Genomic DNA, 20,617 nt, shown 5'->3' on the forward strand with positions numbered 1-20,617 from the left:
TCCCTCGTGCTTGCTAGGTTCATACCTCGCCGAGGAACTGTCCTGGCACTTAGATTTCCAAGTGATAAGTGGAGGCTAAACGTGTGTGCATTTCTGGATTTTTTTTTTTTTTTTTTTTTTTTTTTTGCCAGTCCTGGGCCTTGGACTCAGGGCCTGAGCGCTGTCCCTGGCTTCCTTTTGCTCAAGGCTAGCACTCTGCCACTTGAGCCACAGCGCCACTTCTGGCCGTTTACTGTATATGTGGTGCTGGGGAATTGAACCCAGGGCTTCATGTATGGGAGGCAAGCACGCTAGCCACTAGGGCACATTCCCAGCCCGTGTGTGCATTTCTGTATGGTGCTTTTCCTTAACCCTGCTGTTTTTTTCTTTTAGTTGGGTCAGGAGGGTCCAGTCTCCTAGATGTAACAGGGCACCTCTTCTTTTGTTTTTTGTTTTTTTGGCCAGTCCTGGGCCTTGGACTCAGGGCCTGAGCACTGTCCCTGGCTTCCTTTTGCTCAAGGCTAACACTCTGCCACTTGAGGGCTCCTCTTCTTTATCTTTCTTTTCACTTACTCAAAGTCCTAAGAAGTGGCTGAGGAGGGAAGCAGTCTTTTCCAATCATAGATGTAGCTTTTCTCCTTTCAGGGAAGAAGAGGTGTGTGCGCATAGGGTTAGGGTAGGGAGGGGGAATAGTGTAGGAGGCTTGCGTTTCTGCCACTGAGCAGAGATTGCTTGACTTTGTAATCAGAACCAGGTTCAGGTTTGTAGTTCATCTATTTCTCAGGATTTAGGTCATGGACAGGTTTACTTATAAAAGTGTCTTTATTTCTGGGTGTCCATGGGTCATAATTCTAATTCTAGCTACTAAGGAGGCTGAGATCTTAAAATTGCAGTTCTGAGCCAGACTGGGCAGGAAAGTCTGTGAGACTCTTATCTCCAATGAATCACCAAAAAGCAGGAAGTGAAGCTGTGGCTCAAAGTGGTAGAGTGCTAGCCTTGAGCAAAAAAAAAAAAAAAAAAAAAAAATCATGGACAGTGCCCAGGTTCTGAGTTTAAGTCTATGACTGGCACAAAAACAAAAACAACCCCGCCCCCCAGTATCCTTATTTATAGAATGGGACTAACAGCATAGGCTTGGGTGTGAGAAATATCCAGTGCAGAGCCTAGCATCTAGCAAGGTCCCTGTCACCATTCCTATTTTGGCATCGCACTGCCTCTGCAAGGCAATCGTGTTCTGCATTTTTTTTTTTTCTAAAGCGTCAATGTGTGTGGGCCGGGAGCAGCCCCGCTTGGAGTTTGAACGCGTGGACACATAGGGGCAAGGGGTATCTCTGGTTCACACCTGGGGCCTTGGCACCCCCCATTTCCCCTTCCAGCCGGTTCACCGAGAGTAACACTTCCTAATAAGTCCAAGCAACGGCGCTCCTGAGGAGAAGGCGGCCAGAGGGCGGCGGAGGAGGAGGAGGGATGAACAGAGGGGCCGCGTGTCACGGTGCACAGCGCCCGCGGCCGCCTCCCTCAGCCCCCCACCTCTTCCCGGGGCCCCAGCTGTTCTTCCTCGCCGACAGTGCCCCAGCACCAGCCTGAAGGCCCCCGCCGGGTCTCGCGTCTCCTCTGCAGACCTGCAGACACAACAGCAACCGGCCCTTCGCGACGCCCGAGTGGATGGCACCCCGGGCGCTGGGGTGGCTGCTCACCAAGCGGCCCTCCGGGGAGACGACGAGGGGCCGCCCCTCCGCGGGGGCCCCGTGCCCCGTTCACTCCCGGGGGGCCGGTGAGCGGGCCTCGGGAGGGGCCCGGGGCCGCCCCCCCCCCGGCCGGCCAGTGCTTTCCCAAGGTCATGTGACCCCCGCCACCCAGGGCCCCCCCCCCCCCCCCCGCACAGTGGAGGGCGCCCGGGCGGAGGCGCACTCGTGGGCGCGGGAAGCGTCGCCGCCCTGGCTGGCGGCCCCCTCGGTCGGTCACTACCTGGCAGGGGGCGATGTCCGGGGGTGGGGTGCCCCTGCCCTCTGACTCCTCGGCGGAGGCTCGGCCCGGCCTGCTCTCCGAGGGCGGCCCGGCGCGCGGTCGCGAGTCCCGGGGCCCGGGCCGGCGCACACCTCGCCTCGGCGCCCCCGGGGAGCGAGCGCCGGGGCGGGGACTCGGAGGAGGGCGGCCGGCCCCCAGCAGCTTCCCACGGAGCCTGCGGAGGGCTCCGCGCACGACCCCGCGCCTTCCCCCCGCCGACGCATCCGCTTCCAGGGCAGGGGGAGGCGGGGTCACGGTCGGGGGCGGGGCCACGGCGGAGGCGGGGCTGCGGCGCGGCGGGCAGGGCCCGGCGCGGGGGCGGGGCTTCGGCGCGGGGCCCGGCGTGGGGGCGGAGCAGCGGCGCGGGGGGCGGGGTCACGGGCGGGGGCGGGGCCTGGCGCCGCGGGCGGGGGCGGGGGCGGGCGCGAGCGAGCATCCTCCTCCGCGCGGCGCCTCTCCCCTCGGCGCCCCGCCGCGCGCGGCCCAGGGCCGCGCCCACGCCCGCCGCCCGCGGGGCACGCACCGGTGTGTCTCCGGCGTGAACCGGAACCGCTTGCCGCGGCCGCCGCCGCCGCCGCCTTAGGAGCGGGCTTCGAACGGGAAGGGGGGAGGCGGCCTACGCGGCGCCGCCCGCCATGGCCGCGGCGGGGTGAGCTCGGCGTGGCGACTGCAGTCGCGCTGACCCCCGCGCTCCTCGGCCTCGTCCGAGCCCGCCGGGCCCCCGCGGCCCGCCCAGAGGCTGAGCGGAGCCCCCGCCCGCCCGCCGCCCCCGCCGCCGCGTCCGTCCCGCCGCCGCCGCCGCCGCCGCCCATGGCGAGGCCCCGCCGCCGCCGCCGCTGCTGAGCCGGCGGCCGGCCGAGGCTTCCGCCCTCCCCGGCGGCGGCGGGGCCTCTCCGCGCGCCCCGGCCGCCCGCGTCCGCCCGGAGCCGCCCGCGCCCCGGGGCGCCCCGCCCGCCATGGGGAACACGACCTCGTGCTGCGTGTCGTCCAGCCCCAAGCTCCGCAGGAATGCCCACTCCCGGCTGGAGTCGTACCGGCCCGACACGGACCTGAGCCGCGAGGACACGGGCTGCAACCTGCAGCACATCAGCGACCGGGAGAACATCGACGGTGAGCGCGCGCGGGCGGGCGGGCGGGCCGCCGCGGGGCCGGGGTCCCCGGGGTCCCCGCCACCCGCCCCGCCCCGCCCCGGGACCGGGGCCCCCGCCACCCCACTCCACCCCGCCCCGGGACCGGGGCCCCCGCCACCCCGCCCCACCCCGCCCCGGGACCGGGGCCCCCGGGATCCCCGCCACTCTCCACCCCGCCCCGGGACCGGGGCCGCGGGAGTCGGGCCGGCACCGGCGTCCCGGGGTCCCCCAGGCCCGGCCCGGCGTGGGGTGGCGGAGCTGTGCGCGTGTGCGCGCGCGCCAGCCGGTCGCTGGGGGACGCGGGAGGAGGGGGGGCCCGGGCGGAGGGGAGGGTGGGTTTCCCAACGTGTTTTGGCGCGCAGCCAGATGCCGAGTTCAGTGGGACGGGGGTGGGGGTGGGGAGCGGGGGCAAGAGGAGGGACGGGATGAGGAGCCATCTCCCGTTTTTGAGTGCTTAAGAGAAGAGTTGACTGGAATCACTGGCCCCGGGGTCCCCGGTACACCCCGAAGCACTGCCGGGCCTCCCCCACTAAAATCCACCCAACCCCCCTCCCCGTGCCACCTGCCCAGATGTGCCCAGCCGTACACCCTACACGCGCACCTGGATGCCGCGTGTGTGTCCACACATACACACTTACTTGTGCCCGCACAGGTACGCCAGCCAACCTCAGAAGGGCAGTGGTTCCAGAATTGGAGTAAGAACGCTTCACTTGGGCATTGCTATTGACAGGATCTCTTGCCTTGTCACCTCGTTTTAAACATGGGCTCGAATTACTCTCATTTCTCTGCATCTGGGCAATTTTCGGTTCATCTTAGAATTTGTGTTAAAAAAGGGAAAAAGAAGTGAGCTCATCACGACACCGATATTTTAAAATCGGTCTTGGGGTTTGAACTCAGGGCTTGGGCTCTGTCCCCGAGCTTGTGTTCTCAAGGCTATGGCTCTACCACTTGGAGCCACAGCTCCACGTCTGGTTTTCTGATCATCGATTGGAGATAAAAAATCTCCCAGCCTTTCCTTTCCTGCCCAGACTGGCTTTGAACTGCAGTCCTCAACTCTCAGCCTACCGAGTCGCTGGGAGTATAGCTGTGAACCACCAATGCCCAGCCTCCTATGAGTATTTGATTTATCCTGTTGACTGTTTCGTATCCAGCATTGTTTTACCAATAATAAATTTTGTGGGTTAAGAATATTTACAAAGGAATACTCATCATGCATAAATTGTTTTACATATTTTTTTAACCAAAAATATTTGAAGGGCTGGGGATATAGCCTAGTGGCAAGAGTGCCTGCCTCGGATACACGAGGCCCTAGGTTCGATTCCCCAGCATCACATATACATGAAACGGCCAGAAGCGGCGCTGTGGCCCAAGTGGCAGAGTGCTAGCCTTGAGCGGGAAGAAGCCAGGGACAGTGCTCAGGCCCTGAGTCCAAAGGCCCAGGACTGGCCAAAAAAAAAAAAAAAAAAAAAAAAAAATTTGAAATTGGAAATGCAAGTTTATGACCACTTACATTTTTTTCTTCCTACAGTGCTTTCACAGCATGCTTCTGACAACGTTTTCTTTTCTTAAGCTCCCCTCCCCATTAATTTAGTGGAATTAATCTGAAAAAAGTCTTGTATGAACAAATTGGCACAACTGCCTCAATTCATTCTTCTTGGCTTTTGGGTGGATCATTCATGTCCTATGAGGTGGGAGACCAAATTTATATTGCTAAAGAATTTTCTTATTTGGGTTTCCATTAAATTCTTCTAAATGACATTTCCATCTCTTTAAGGCAGTAACTTTATTAGATGAATATTACATATAAAAAAGACTGATACAGTTCTGATTTTATACTAGGTGAGTGCCTTTGAAGTATAGCTATTCTTTTGCATGTATCCACTTCTGTAGAGCACCTAGAAGGCTAGCATTGTGCTAGCCATAAGCACCTAGAAGGAAAGTGTAGCATATAATACAGATGGACCCAGTATATGTATGAGCTTTTGTGCTCTACCTCTTGAGCCACAGTGCCACGTCCATCTTTCTGGTGGTTAATTGGAGATGTGTCTCATAGACTTTCCCAACCAGTCTAGCTTTGAATTGTTATTCTCAGATCTCAGCCTCCCGAATAGCTAGGATTACCGGTGTGTAATCCACTGGCGCCCAAATCAGTATTATATTTTAAATGAATGAATGAATGACCTCATTATAGAGAGTTGTTTCCCAGTCAATGCTGACAGGCAAAATCGTGTTGTGTACTAATAGGTAGTGGATGCTTCATGTTTAAAATGGTAGAGCAAAAACAAAATGATTCACATTTTAAAAGCCAAGCTAAGTAGTGTTATTATTGATCATAGTATGGAACTGGGGAAAAAAATAGGTGATTGTAAGCACTATTTGACACTATGGCTTACAAGGATTTGCCATACACAATGCAGTGGTACTGTGAGTTCTTTTATTTGGACGAAGTCTGTGTTTTGGTCTTCATGAAGAGGGTTTTTTTTTTTTTTGGTCCTGGGGCTTGAATTCAGGGCCTGGGTGCTGTCCCTGCTCTGATTTTGCTCAAGGCTGTCTGCCACTTGAGCCACAATTCTATAATTGCAACTCCTCTGTATTGGTTACTTGATGCTAGATGCTGGTTTAATTTGCTTGGTTCTTGTTTATTCATGTAGCACTCACAATCCAACCCCTGGGAAATGTTCTCCATACTTTTAAGACAGAAATGACGCTGAGAGAGGAGGAAAGGCTCCCTCAAAGTCACAAAGCCAGTAAGTGGTAGACATTGCTTAACTAGTATTTTACCTAGAGTAGCCTGGGATCACCTTCTTGGATAGATAGAGGATAGATAGATATGTCCATTGTTTCTGGAAGAAAAATTTAATCACTCTGCAATGATTTTTCATTCTAGATTTATTATCTGGGAGGAACTTAAAAAAAGTAGACTAAAGGAAACTTAAAATGGGGGCTGGGAATATGGCCTAGTGGCAAGAGTGCTTGCCTCCTACACATGAAGCTCTCGGTTCGATTCCCCAGCACCACATATATGGAAAACGGCCAGAAGGGGCGCTGTGGCTCAGGTGGCAGAGTGCTAGCCTTGAGCGGGAAGAAGGGGGGAGGGGGGGATGCTCAGGCCCTGAGTCCAAGGCCCAGGACTGGCCAAAAACAAAACAAACAACAAAAAAAACTCAAAATATGATGAGGTCAATAAACCAGAATTATTGGAACAACTGTATCATAGTGGTCTGTTATAGTTTGCCTGCCATCATTGAAAACTCAATTTCTTCCTCATCCTGGACCCAGTGTGCTAGGAAAGCAAAGCTCTTCCCCTTCAGAATATGTCCACAGTCGGACGACCTCTCAGCAGTCCATTTCACCAGCCTCCTTGGGCTTCCTGGTTCCTCATTGCCCCTCCAGTCTGTTGTCACCACAACAGCCCTGTAGGCTGTGTTCCAATGTAAAACTCACCACTCTTTGTGCACAGACGTGGTAGCAACTCCTCACTGTACATGGAGTAAAAGCTCTTTCTTTACAGTTGGACTCCAAGGCCCTTTGTGATCTGCCTGCTTTCCTCCTCCACTCAATCTCTGGCTTGCTGATTTTTCCTGACACACTGCCTTTGTTCTGTGCTGATCCTAGACCACAGCAAACACTCATACACCCCAGGGCCTTTGCTCTGATTGGAATGCTCTGCTTGTATGTTTTTGGTTATCTCCCTTACCAACTTCAGGCTTGGTTTCAGTCACCTCAGTGTCCAGTGTATAGTTTCTACACCACAGTTCCTGTATGGGCATCTTACAGAGAGGGAGTTTTTGTTCACTGATACAAACCAAGTGACTACAATGCTGCCTGATTCTTTGAATATGCTTTGTAGTGTTTGTCAATGAAAGAGTGAAGCCATCCATTGAAGGCCATCTTTGTCATTGTCATTTGCACTCATTGTGTGATGGCCAGGAATGGAGGAAAGAGAATGAAAAGGACGCGAAATAATGAAAACAGGGTGACTGTGGAAGTGTGTGTGTGCGTGTGTGTGTGTGTGTTAGCCTGGGAGGTGGCAGATGTGGTAGTCTTGGAAATGAAGTTAAGAAAGTTTTAAAGTGTGACAGTATGAAAGTTGGCTTTTTTTTTTTTTTTGGCCAGTCCTGGGGCTTGGACTCAGGGCCTGAGCACTGCCCCTGGCTTCTTTTTGCTCAAGGCTAGGACTCTACCACTTGAGCCACAGCACCACTTCTGGCCTTTTTCTATATATGTGGTGCTGAGGAATCAAACCCAGGGCTTCATGTATTTGAAGCAAGCACTTTTACCACTAGACCATATTCCCAGCCCTCCTACCTCTTATTAACTAATAGGATCACTGAATAGTGGAAACTTTCACACTGAATTTCTTTTTTTTGCTAGTCCTGGGTCTTGAACTCAGAGCCTTGAGCACTGTCCCTGGCTTCTTTTTGCTCAAGGCTAGCACTCTGTCACCTTGAGCCACAGCGCCACTTCTGGCCTTTTCTATATATGTGGTGCTGAGGAATTGAACCCAGGGCTTCATGTATACGAGGCAAGCACTTTTGCCACTAGGCCATATTCCCAGCCCCAAGTATGAAAGTTTTAAAGTATGAAAAAAACCTACACTGAAAGGAAATCTGTATAACAATGTGATATGTTGAATATTTTTTCCCCGTCTCTTCCAATGAATGAATTTAGTTGGGGGTCTTACATCCTTGCAGATCAAAATAAGGCTTAAGTACATCATAAGCCAAAAAGATGAACAAATTCAGTTGTAACATAGCCAACTCATGTTGATTTTCTTCTGCTCATTGTGAAGTGTGATATTGGACATAAAGCAATAAAATAAAATCTTGATTTTTCTGTAGTTAGAGCTAGAAGTCTGGGGGCCTCATCTTAACATCGGAAGACAGCTGGAAACATTTTACTTGTTATCTGGATGGGAGATAGGAACAATTTAAAGTCTTTAATGTACCTCTTGTAGTGTGAGCTTAAATATTGCTCTTGGTTTCTTTGAGTATCTACAACCCATTTAATCCTATCTGGCCATTCATATTCTCTCTCTCTCTCTCTCTCTCTCTCTCTCTCTCTCTCTCTCTCTCTCTCTCTCTCTGTTTTTCTCTTTCTCATTTCTCATCTCTGTCATCTGTTTGCACACTTGCTAGACAAATGCTCTGCTTAGCATATGTGACATGTATCATGTGGCTGGTTAAGATGTGGAGAGGTCTCACTAACTTTTTTACCAAGACTGGTCTTGAACTTCTGTCTATTGATCTCTGCCTCCCAAGTAGCCGGGATTCAGATTTGAGTCACTACACTAAGCATCTTCTTTAATTTGTAAGATTTATAAGATATCCTCATTTTTACAGATTATAAAACAATCACTGAGAAGTGAACCTTTTGCCCAGGTCACTCAGTTCCTGTATTAGGTAGTGCCCAAGTAAATTTACCTTGTTAATTCTGGGTCCAGACGTGCTAATTAATTGACCTGAATTATCTTCATAATCTGAACATTGTTCTGTTCCTTCTACAGGCAACAAAACTAAGTGTTTAAGATAGCTGAAGTTCTTGTCAGTTGGAATTTATCTCCAATCACTTGCCAAGACCTTGGCCGCAGTCGCCCTGTGACAGCTAACTGGGAGTGGCAGGTGTCTAGACGCTGAACCTCCTGGTACCTGTCCCACACCCGTTTTAAGAGATTTTTACAGTTACAGCATGGATGCTTTTGTTAACAGTACTTGGTATTGTTTTTCTTTTCGACCTGCTTTTTAGAAGTGAAGATCAATTTTATGGAATGGTATATGTTCATTATCTTCACAAGACATGAAGGTTTTACATTTTTGTCCATGTGAAACTGACACAGATTAAATTTATTTCTTTTCACAAAGTGGGCAGAATGGAATAGAAAAGATACGGGAAGCCAGACATGTGAGAGTGACCAGAGATTCTGTTTTTAATCTTACAGAATCAGGATTTAGCTCCAAGTGTGGCCTGCTGGACATACTTTTAAGAATGCAGTGTTTGGTATCTTTCCCAGGAGGGCTGTTGACAATATCATATTTGGCATACTTCAGAGTACGAATCCTTTCATGACTCAATAGTTTGGTAAGAAAGTCCATTGCATTAATGGTAGATCTAAGCCCCACTTTTGTTTTCAGTGTCGTTTCCAGCTTGAAGCTGGAAGAAGGCAGCAAGTTCACTTACCTTGAAGCAATTTTCATGTGTTGAGAGGCCTTTGTTGCTAAGAGACTTGGGGGACACCACTTCTTCTCTGTGCTCCTGAGCCCCATCAGTAACCTCTTTTGTCTTTCATGAAGAATAAAGGGAGGGGAAAATTCAAAGAGAGACTCTTCTCAAGGGCTCCTGAAAGTGTGTTAAATTCATGACTTGTGTGAAGAACCTGTCTGCTGAGCCTCACTTTCCTTTTCTGTTTTAAAAAGTTCTTAAACAGTATATACTGCCTTGCCTTTCATTCTGAGGTGTAGTATGAAAGGATCAAAGCAAGGCCAGAATATTTAATTGACCGAAAGTGCTAGATGAACATGTCATTGTGAACATAGTACCCATAATTAATTTTCTTGTTCTAAGTGTGAAGTGTGCTTCAAGTTGTATTTGAACTGTCCATATCCTGAGAAACTAGAAGTCTTTCCCTGAGTAAGACTGATGCAATTTTGAAGGCAATACTGAAGCACAGCTGGTTAGAGCTACGCAGGTTGATTTCCTGAAGTTTTGTGTAGCCTTTGAACAGGAGCTTGTTGGCTATAGAATTTGAGATAGAAATACCTTTCTTTCTAGAACTCCTTTGCTCATCTGTGTTGCATCTTTCCAAAATCACAGTGTGTCTCCATGCAGTGATCAGTGGGATGAATCTTTGAACAGCTTTCTCTGGGCTCTGGGGATGATACAGTCCACCCAGGCCATGTGTCTGCTGACCATGTCAAGAGGGCCATGTTCTCAGCAGTAGCAGCACACATCCTTACACATCCTTAGATGGAAGCGGAAGGAAACCCCAGGACTTTTTCTTTTCAATGTACAAAAATTGTTTATAGATTGAGTTTTTGAGGTGTACATAAATGTGTTTTATCGTATTCAGGTAAGGCTTTTAATAAAGGGGAGTTGGTGGGCTGAAACAATAAGCTCAAACACTCTTGTACCAGGTTCACAGGGGCTGGCTGTGCCCTGTGGCTATTTTTTTAAGGGATAGTCTAGACACAGAATTGCAGAAAGCTCAGAAGAATATCTAACCCACCTTTTCTTTCCATTTCTCAGCTTCTCAAGATGTACCTGCTTTTTGTCTTTTGTTATTCTTTTTTTTTTTGTCTTTTGTTTTTCAAATCTGCTAGCTTGGAGAAAATGAATGTGCTAAAGCTAAAATTGAGTACTGTCAGTCAGACAAAACACAAACTAACAGGTCCCTGTGTTCTGAGATATTTTTCCTAAAAAGTCTTTTATTGACTCTGACAAGATAGGTCACTTTCAGGGCTTGATTTGCTCCAAGCAGTTCTGTTGCCTTGCTTAGGAGGTGGCTTTTAAAATACAGAAGTAAAAAGCCTTGAAATCTGTTTTTCTTCACTTTTGTCAGAATTTTGTCATTTTATAGATTAGTTTTGACTTTGAAAGAACCTTTTTTTTCTGGTCTTGGTGCTTAAAGGCCTGGGTGCTGTCTATGCATTTCTTTTGCTCTAGGATAGCATTCCTCCACTTCTGGCTTTTATGGTAGCTTATTGGAGATATGAGTCTCATGGACTTTCCTGTCTGGGCTGGCTTTGAGCTGTGATCTTTAGATCTCAGCCTCCTGAGTAGCTAGGATTACAGACATGACTCACTGGTGCTTGGCCTTTCTTACTTTTTTAAGGTATGACTTAAAAGTTGACCTTAAAGACAGGTCTATAAAGGGAATCCTAAAATGTCTAGGCTAAGCATCTACTCTTTCATGATTACCCTACTCTGATTGAAAGAGCTTTCAAACTAGTATCATTAGTTTATAGACACATGACCTGGGATAGCTAGTATTATTTCTGGGTCATTACTTAATGATCTTTGTCATCCACTTGGGATAGAGTGGGGCTTTGGGGGTATGATAAATGTGAGTGGCGTGCTCAACAGAGGGTGTATCGGCAGTGCCTCTACACATGACAGCTGGATCTTGGGTGCTGAGAAATATAGCTGGATTCACCAAAGATAATTGTTAGCGGTTACAATGACATCTGTGCCAGTTTGCTGTGTGCAGCAGTCTCTGAATGCTACAGTAATTCCACTTTAGACAACTGATTATAGACCTGTGAGTCTGAAGGATGAATAGGAAACAGAATCATATGTATTAGACACGTTGCACAATTGTGAGTGTAGTGCTTAAAACATTTATATAAGCAACATTTATATAAGATGGTTACTTCTGTTCTTGGTGAATAAAAAAGGAAAATAAATTATTGAAGGTATTCTGTTATATGTAGTGAACTCCTTTACAAAGTTTGCTTGTGTTGACACAGGGTTTTAGTATGTAACCCAGTAGGGCTTTGAAAATTCTATTCTCCTGGGATTACGGGGATGTATTACACATCCAGTTTCACAATCACCCCTCCCCACCCCCACTTAATTTTCTATGGTAGGGGAGAGGGATCAAAACATGGACTTGTTGTTCATGTTAGGCAAGTATACCATGGAGCTAAATCCCAGACCTTTACAAATTTTTTTTTTTTTTGCCAGTACTAGGACTTGAACTCTGGGCCTGGGTGTTAACCTAGAGGTCTTTTTGCTCAAGGCTAGCACTCTACCACTTGAGCTTCAGCATCACTTCCATTTTCTGGTGATTAATTGGAGGTTAAGAATCTCATATGCTTTTCTGCCTGGGCTAGCTTTGAACTGTGATACTCAGATCTCAGCCTCCCGAGTAACTAGGATTACAGGCGTGAACCACTAGCACCCTGCTCCTTTATAAATTTTTAATTCAAGTTTGGAATTAGTGCATAGATAGGTAAGATAAGAGATATGTTTTTGGCCTTTCAATAAAATACGTCACCTCAAATTTGGAGTTAAGTTTTTCCTTGACTTTTAGGATTTTTTTTCGTGTGTGTGTGTGTGTGTGTGTACATGTGTAAGTGTGCTGGTCTTAGGGCTTGAACCCAGGACCTGGGAAGTCTCTGAGCTTCTTATGCTTAAGGCTGGCGCTATTCCACTTGGGCCATAGCTTCACTTCTGGCCTTATTGGTAGTTTAGTGGAGATAAGAATGTCACAGACTTTTCTGCCTGGTCTGGTTTTGAATCATGGTCCTCAAATTTCAGCCTCCTGAGTAGCTGGGATTATAGGTGTGAGCCACCAGCACCCGGTGAACTTTCAGGATTTTGATTATTACTATTTGAGTGAGTATTATCTATGGTTCTTATAATTGGTTTAAATTTAATTCAGTGTTTATTTTGAGCACTTATGTAGTTCATTTTTCTCTTGTTGACTCTTCTTGGTATAGTCTCCTGATTGCTGGGATTGATAGCTTTGTGGATCTGCAGATTGAAAGTAATTTTCCTAAAGCAGAAAAATGTAACTTACTGGAAGTAAAAGACTCCACGTAACTGGTAGAACAGTGCATAGCCCACGGTGCGCTGTTGAGAGGCACTGCCATCTGCCAGCTCCCTAGCAGTAGGTGGGGCCTGATTCAATTCCTGTGTCTACTCCACTGCAGAGCCTTGAAGGTCAGGCCTACTGGGTCTGAGATAATGTGGTATCGAAAGTACCTTCCTATTCTGGGATTAAAGTGGGTTTTTGATGTTAGGAGTTGTAAAACCATAGAGTGTAGATCCTTGGAGGGCCTCAGGCCATCTTCCTTGACTTTCCTTAACCAAGGCTCAGAGTTATTTCTGGCCAGGCAGTGACTGGTTATTAGCAGGGCTGAGTGAACTGAGCTCTATGCTCATGTACTTCCCCTGCTATATGATGAGATGTTCTCACTGTTGATCTTCAGATGTCAGTTTTTCCATTTTTCTGTGTACAGGAAGGAACATCAGTAACTTGCCTGTTATCTTGAGGAACTTCTGCAGATATGACATCATGGAAATCTACTTAACTTGCTGTGAAGTAGTCCAGTGCCAACGTGCAAAAAGCAGTAAGGTTAGCTAACAGTGTATGATACACTCTTTACTGTCAGTACTGATTGTCACATGTGGGTGTCAGTGGGAAAGATGGACTGAGCAGGAGCAATGAACGTATTTTATCTCATGAGGAATATGATGGAACTACTAAGAGAAGGAGAGGTATTTGGTTCTAGGGATAGATTTGTCATCCCATGTACAGAAGCTGTTCTTTGGGATGTTGGGGTGTTGGATAGGAATAAGGACATCAACTGGAAAGGAACTTGGCAAGGCAGTTTACTTCTACTGCAGAAGGGTGTGTCATTAACCAAAAATCTTTCTGGCAAGCAAGCACACAGAGCAGATAGGCTGCTCCTTTTCTATCCCTAACCCAGCAGGACCTGCCCCTCCACTCTGGTTGGCTGAGCCCTGGTTTGCAATCTGCAAAAAGATATGTCTTTATTAACAGGATGTAACTAATAACTAAATTAGTAAGCTGATTACAGGATGTGTTAACTAAAAGTATACCAGGAAAAGGATGTAGCCATAATGTAATCAGCAAGGGCGGCGCTACCTGGCCAAAGCAGGAGCTTTTCATTTTCAGAAAAACAATTCTCACAAGATTGACAGAAAGGAAGCAGCCTACTTTGATAGAATAAACTGCTTTTTTTTTTCTTCTCACATTTCTCCCCTCTTTTTATTTTCTGTTCTTCAAATTCTGTTTAGTTCTCTCCCTTGGCTGTATTTAACAATTAGTATTATATGGAAGTTTGGTTAGGGCAGTCTCTATGAATGTGAATTAGTCCTGTATGAATTAGTCCCACAACACCCAATTAAAGCCATTATCCTAATTATAGTAATAAGGGACATTAGAATTGAGGTCAACATTCCCTTCGATTTTCCAAACTATTGCTCTAGCCAGCTAGTAAGGAAGTCATTTGCCCTGAATGTTTAGTTGATGGTCCTACCTGGGGGCTGTATTTTTTTTTTTTTTTTTTGCTGGTCCTGTGGCTTGAATTTAGGGCCTGGGTTCTGACCCTGAGCTCTTGTACTCAAGGCTATCTTCTACCGCTCTAGTTCTGTCTTTTTTGGTGTTTTGTTGTTGTTGTTGGTTATGAGGCTTGAACTCTGGGCCTAGCCGCTGTTCTTGAGCTCGTCAGCTCAAGGCTAGCACTCTACCACTTGATCCACAGCACCACTTCCTGTTTTCTGGTGGTTAATTGGAGATAAGCGTCTTATGGACTTTTCTGTCCTGGCTGGCTTTGAACTGCAATCTCAGATCTCAACCTCCTGAGTGGCTAAGATCATAATAGGTATGAGCCACTGGTGCCTGGCTGCAGCTGTTATTTTGGGATGAAGGTACAACATTTGTCCCTAAATCAGGACACATGAATCTGTTAGTATAGTGAATCTTGTATGTAAAATACATGCATACGTTAGATAGCTCACATGAAGGGATCTCTAAAATTTACCTCATCGGGTTTTCTTTTCTCATGAAATTGACTTGGGACACTGAAGATGGCTTTTATTGTTTCTGATGTCAGCACATGTTCTCTTTTTACAATAAATTTGTGACCATCAGAAGATACTCATTTGACCAAACACATGGCATCTGGTCCTTCATAGCCACCATAGTTTTTCTTCTATGTCCAGTTATTTATTTTTTTATTTAGGTGGTACTGGGATTGGCACTCAGGGCCTTGTGGTAACCAGGCAGGCGCTTTTACCACCAGTCCTATTGTTGTGTGGTAGATCCAGTTGTGTGAACAGAAGCCACCACTTAAAAGGTCGAACTTGGAGTCTTTATTGGAACATTAGCGGGTGGCAGGGGGACTCCAGTCACAAAGCCTTACTGCCCTGAATACAGCTAACACATGTTGTTCGTTTATGTGGCCCAAAACCACACAAGGTGCATGGAATTCATCTTAAAGTAGAAAGCAAATCAGGTGTCAACACAATCAAATAAAAAAAAAAAACCAGTGAGTACTCAAATCTAACAAAGATGTAAAATATAAACCAAAACAAATCAAATGGGGACACAATCAAAGGAAATCAAGAACCAATCATCTGAGCTCGAGAGTAAGACTTTTCTGGCACCAACTCAAAACACATTTATAAACTAAAGAATGTTCTCTGTCATTAAGGCTGTTTGCTTAGACTTAGTCTCCTTACTTTACTATGTCTGTTTTTTTTTTTAAGACATTTGTTTTTATTTCATTAGCCATTCTTACTGTTATATTGGGCTCACTGTTTAGACTTCTGCATATAAGTATCTTTGTATTGTTGGTCTGTCTTTGTCCAGCTTTGGAATGACTATAATACTGGCTTCATAGAATGAGTATGATCACATTCTATCCCTTTCTATTTCATGTAAAAATTTGAAGTATATTGGTTTTTAAAAATCTTACAGAATTTTAAGGGTGAATCTGTTTAGACCAGAGATTTGTTGTGAGAATTTTTCTCATACTTCATTTATTTTTCTGTTCAAGCGGTTTATTTCTTCTTGGTTTAATTTTGGTTATGACTAGAAATTAGTCCATATCTTCTAGATTTTCCAGCTTGTTTGATTGATCCTCTCTCTGGATTTCATGGGTATTTGTTGTGATACACTCTTAGTTTTGTTAGTTTGGGTTTATTGCCTCCTCTTTTTAGTCAGATTAGCTAGGAGTTTTCTTTTTCAATGAACCAACTTTAAAAATATTAGCATACATTAATTGTGTAAGGGGGGTTAAACTGTTGTGAGATTTCTATATAAGTAAACAAGTGAATTCCTGTAACCTTATCTCTTGTACTAGTGTACTCCATCCCAATTCTCCTGAAAAAAGTTTCAGCAGGTTTTATTGTTGTAGTTTTAGATAGACATAAACCACCTTAACTGTATTCATCCTCATTCACCCTCCTCGTTAGGCCTTCCCCTTCCACTTTACGTCTGAGCCTGGTTCAGTTCCTTCCTTTTTTTCCCCTGTAGTATATATATCCTCAAAGGATTTCACTATTGTATTTCAGAGTGCACGTAATTATATTTTGCTCAGAATGATTTTTCCTGATTGTTTTCTCCCGTCGTTTCCCACTTCTCCATTGATGGATAGCTTTCTTTGAAGTTCAAAAGAACTTTAAAAAATTTACTGTATTGTTATCATAGAGGGGATATACAGAGGAGTTACATTTACATGAGTCAGGTGGTAAGTACATTTCCTTTTGTACAGTGTCATCAATTCCCTCAGTTCTTTCCCATTCCCTCCCTCCATCTCCACCCGTGAGTTGTATGGTTCACTTTCATCAATGTCTAGTACACTCCACTGCTACACTTTCTCACTTTTTCCTTGACTTCTGCCCCCTTCCACTCCCACACATATGCATGTGAATATACCATATATAAGGTAAAGAATACAGAATCATCAGAAGAGGAAAAAACAGTCTTTTGTTTCCATGTCTTAGGAGTTTGTTTCAGAATATGTATTATTTTATGTAAATATGAAGAGGCACTTCATGTTTGTGATTCTCTCCTAAGATTACCCTCTATTGGTCTTAATTGTATGTGACTATCTAGAATCCTGTGTAATTTATCCTATCACAGTGCATTTTAGATCTAACTTCCACATATCAGAGAGAACATGCACCATTTGTCTCTCTGATCTTGGCTTCCTCACCTAACATGGTTTGCTCTAGATCAATCCATTTCCCTTCAAATGACATTATTCTTTCTAATGGTTGTATAAAATTCTGTTGTATATAGGTACCACATTTTTTGGACCTACTAATCTATTGTGGGACATCTGAGCCGGTTCCTTATCCAGGCATCTGGTTAAACCCTTTGTTTTTTGTTATGGGTGCTCATAGCTGTGAAGTTTTCTTCTGGTACTGCATTAGCAATATCTCACAGATTCTGGTAGGTTGTGCTTTCATTTCTGTTAGATTTTTTTAGGAACTTCACTTTTCTCCCAAATTGCTTCAGTGTCCCATTGGCTGCTCAACAATCTGTAGTTCAGTTTCCATGTGTTTGAATTTTTTTTCTGTAGTTTCTTTTCTGATAGAGTAACTGGACGTGATTTCTTTTCTTTTCTTTTTGTCGGTTGTGGGAATTGAACTCAAGGCCTTAGCACTGTCCCTGAGCTCTTTTGCTCAAGGCTACTGCTCTACCACTATGTATGAGCCACAGCTCCACTTTGGGTTTTCTGTTGTGGTTAACTGGAGATAAGAGTCTCATGGACTTTCCAGCCTGGGCTGGCTTTGAACTGAAATCCTGAGATCTCAGTCTCCTGCATAGCTAGGATTTTTTTTTTTTTTTTTTTTTTTTAATGATCTGTGTTACTGTGCTGGGCTCTGTCAGTGCTTGTAAGTCCAGCAGTATTGGCTTAGTGAGCTTGGGTGTGGCATATTTTATTTGTGTACGTTAGTGGTTACTGCCTCTTGGTGGATTGTTACCTTTATTAATATGAAGTGACCTTTATTCTGACTAATTTTTATTTAAACTCTGTTTTAGCAGAAATTGTATAACCACTCCTGCTTGCTTTCCAGGTTGATTAGCTTGGAAAAATCTTTCATCTTTTTGTCCTAAAACTGTGTTTGTATTTTTGAGTGAGATTTGCTTCTTGTAGGAAATAAATGGTTGGACTTTTGTTTTTAATTCAGCTTGTGATTCATCTGAATCTTTTGACTAAAGAGTGTAGACCATTGATGCTTACTAAACCATTATTAATATTGAGAGGTACATTTTGTTTCTGTAGTGCTTCTTTCCTATTCCTTCTTTGCTAATCTCATGTAGTAGGTCTTATTATTTCCTTTATGTCTTCTGTTTTCATTTGTATTCCTCTTCAGGGTATGGAATTCCATCTTCTGTGCTAGTTAAGTCATCACGAATTCCTTTGTTTTTTTTTGCCTGGTTCTGGGGCTTGAACTCCGGGCTTGAACTCAGGCCTTGGGCGCTGTTCCTGAGCTTCTTTGGCTTAAGGCTAGTGTGCTCCCACTTGAGCCGTAGCTCCACTTCTGGCTTTTTGTGAGTAGTTTATTGGAGATAAGAGTCTCAACAGACTTTTTTGCCCAGGTTGGCTTTGAACCGTGATCCTCAGATCTCAACCTCCTGAGTAGTTAGGACTTTCAGAGGTGAGCCACCAGGGCCTGTTCCTGATACTTACTTTTTTTTTTTTTTTTTTTTTGCCAGTCCTGGGCCTTGGACTCAGGGCCTGAGCACTGTCCCTGGCTTCTTGCCGCTCAAGGCTAGCACTCTGCCACTTGAGCCACAGCACCGCTTCTGGCCGTTTTCTGTATATGTGGTGCTGGGGAATCGAACCTAGGGCCTCGTGTATCCGAGGCAGGCACTCTTGCCGCTAGGCTATATCCCCAGCCCTGATACTTACTTTTAAAAAAAGCAATTTTTATTACTACGGTGGTGTAGCATAGTGGTTACCATTTCGTGAGTCAGGTAATGAGTACGTTTCCTTTTTCAGACAATGTCATCCTTTCCTTGGCTTTTCCCCAGTTACCCCCTCCATCTCTGTCCACAAGTTACGTAGTTAGTTCATTTTCTATGTAGTGTATACTGAATAGCATGCTTGCATTTGTTCACCCTTCCTCCCTCCTCTTTTGTGCGCCCCTTTGCTCCCCTTCCAAACAGAAAGTACCCCAAACAAAACTAAACATCACCACCACCAATAATACTTTTGAATGTGTCCATTATATTAGCAAAACTTTAAATTGAGTTTTTGAGTTGAGTTTTTCTTAATTTCCAGAATTTACGTAGAGTTCTTTCCAGGATTTCTATGTCAGTAATACAAGACCTGCTACCCTACTGAAGACACTTGATCCTGTCACCTGTTAACTCAGGGAGAGGAAGCTTAGAGTTTTTGGGAATCAGCTATATTTTTGGTGTTCTGTCTTGTTGCTTCTCCTTGTGTTGCCATTGGGATTTCCTGTATGGTTCACCCATACTTGATTATGTTTTGTCCCCCTGGGATTCCGTGATCGTTTCTGTAAGTGTAACCTGTAACAGTGGGGTTGCCACACAAGACATGGATCTTTGTTTGCTTGAGCTCGTGCTACCAGCAAGCTTGGGATATCACTGGAATTTAAATCACGGTGTCATTTTCTCTAATTTCCTTAGCCACTCTTCTTGCTAAGAAACAGTTGCAGTGGTAGTATTGTGTTATAAATTTAAAATGGTGACACTTGAGATGTAATGTGGTTTGGTACTTGAATTTTTGTTTCTACATGTATTGCTTTGTGGACAGTTTTCCCCAGATTTTTGTGCTAGTATATACTCCCAGCAGTATATTTGAGAATTCCATCTGCTCTACATATGTAGTCAAAAGCATTGGATGGTTGATGTTTCAAGTTGAGTTGTTAACCAGTTGCTATGGAAACCCTGGTATGAACTCCCAGAGTATTGTTTTTCATTTTAAGTAGTAGACATATTGTGGCATTGATCCTATTATTATTGCACTTTTCACTTTGTTTCTTTTGGGAGGAGAAGATCAAAAGCAGTTCAAAAGATTTTTTACTTAACCCTGAAGAACATGCAGAGTCGTACCAGAGTTATGGGCACAGTGGCTGACAACTACTTTTCCTCTGGTGACAGTTGTGTTTCATTTGTGTTGTCTGGCATGCTTCCTACTTTCTTGGTGGAATCTTACGTCGCATATTATAGCTCATGTAACAGGGGAATTCTGTGGGGGCAGAGGTAAGTACAAAAGTCTCTGTAAATGTTTGCTCACCTGGACTCAGATAGGACTATAGGTAAGTTTTTATTTCCAGTATTTATGATGATGACAGTGATTCTCTGTCCAGTTAAATCACCATTGGCTGGGAGATGATACTGAAGCCCTGGCATCTGTCAGCACACCCTAGAGCGCTTTCCTTCCAGCTGTTATTCCATCACAAAAAGGTTACCTGTCAGCCTCCTCCTCGAGCAAAAGCTTGCTTTTATCAGGAACAGATAAATTTTGAATTTCTGAAATTTATTTGGAAGGAGAGGGAGGAAGTGGTTAGTTTTAATCAAAGGCATTTTTCTCCATTTGAAATAGGTATCTTTCAAAATTAGCAGGAATTATATATATATATAGTGTTATATAATGGCTTAGGGGACTTTGAAGAGAAAAGGAATATAAAACCCTCTTGGTTTAGAGGACATGGACAGTATTAAGGATGGGGCAGTCAGAAGCTTACAAGTTGATGAAACCAGATTGTGTATTTATGACTACACTTATATTCTTTCCATCAGGCACCTGCCTAACTCTTTAGTTTTTTGGGTTCTGAAGCTAAACAAAGACTTTTTTTTTTTGAACCTTGAAACAGACCCAGACATGCATAGCAATACATTTCTTTGCCCTCATAGTAAGTGTATTTCTAAGCACAGAAATGAGTTTTAGTAAAAAGGCTATTTCCTCTTCCAAGGACTGTTAGGCTGTTTGTTGCATCCAAGAGTTTTTAGGCCTGTGAGTGGGCGAGTTAGGCATGCTCTGGCAAGCAAC

At 45.3% G+C, this 20,617-nt stretch overlaps 1 protein-coding gene across 1 annotated transcript in view; it reads left to right on the forward strand.

The window, feature by feature from the left end:
• Window positions 1-2,895: 2,895 nt before the first annotated feature.
• Window positions 2,896-20,617, forward strand: part of Ccny (cyclin Y) — a 110,036-nt gene continuing 92,314 nt past the window's right edge. The window contains exon 1 of the mRNA XM_048367981.1: window positions 2,896-3,096. Within this exon, the coding sequence (XP_048223938.1) occupies window positions 2,943-3,096 (154 nt within the window). The 5' untranslated portion in view covers window positions 2,896-2,942. The remainder of the gene's footprint in view (window positions 3,097-20,617) is intronic.

Source organism: Perognathus longimembris, chromosome 18, assembly GCF_023159225.1.
Source record: "Perognathus longimembris pacificus isolate PPM17 chromosome 18, ASM2315922v1, whole genome shotgun sequence".
NCBI lineage: Eukaryota > Metazoa > Chordata > Mammalia > Rodentia > Heteromyidae > Perognathus > Perognathus longimembris.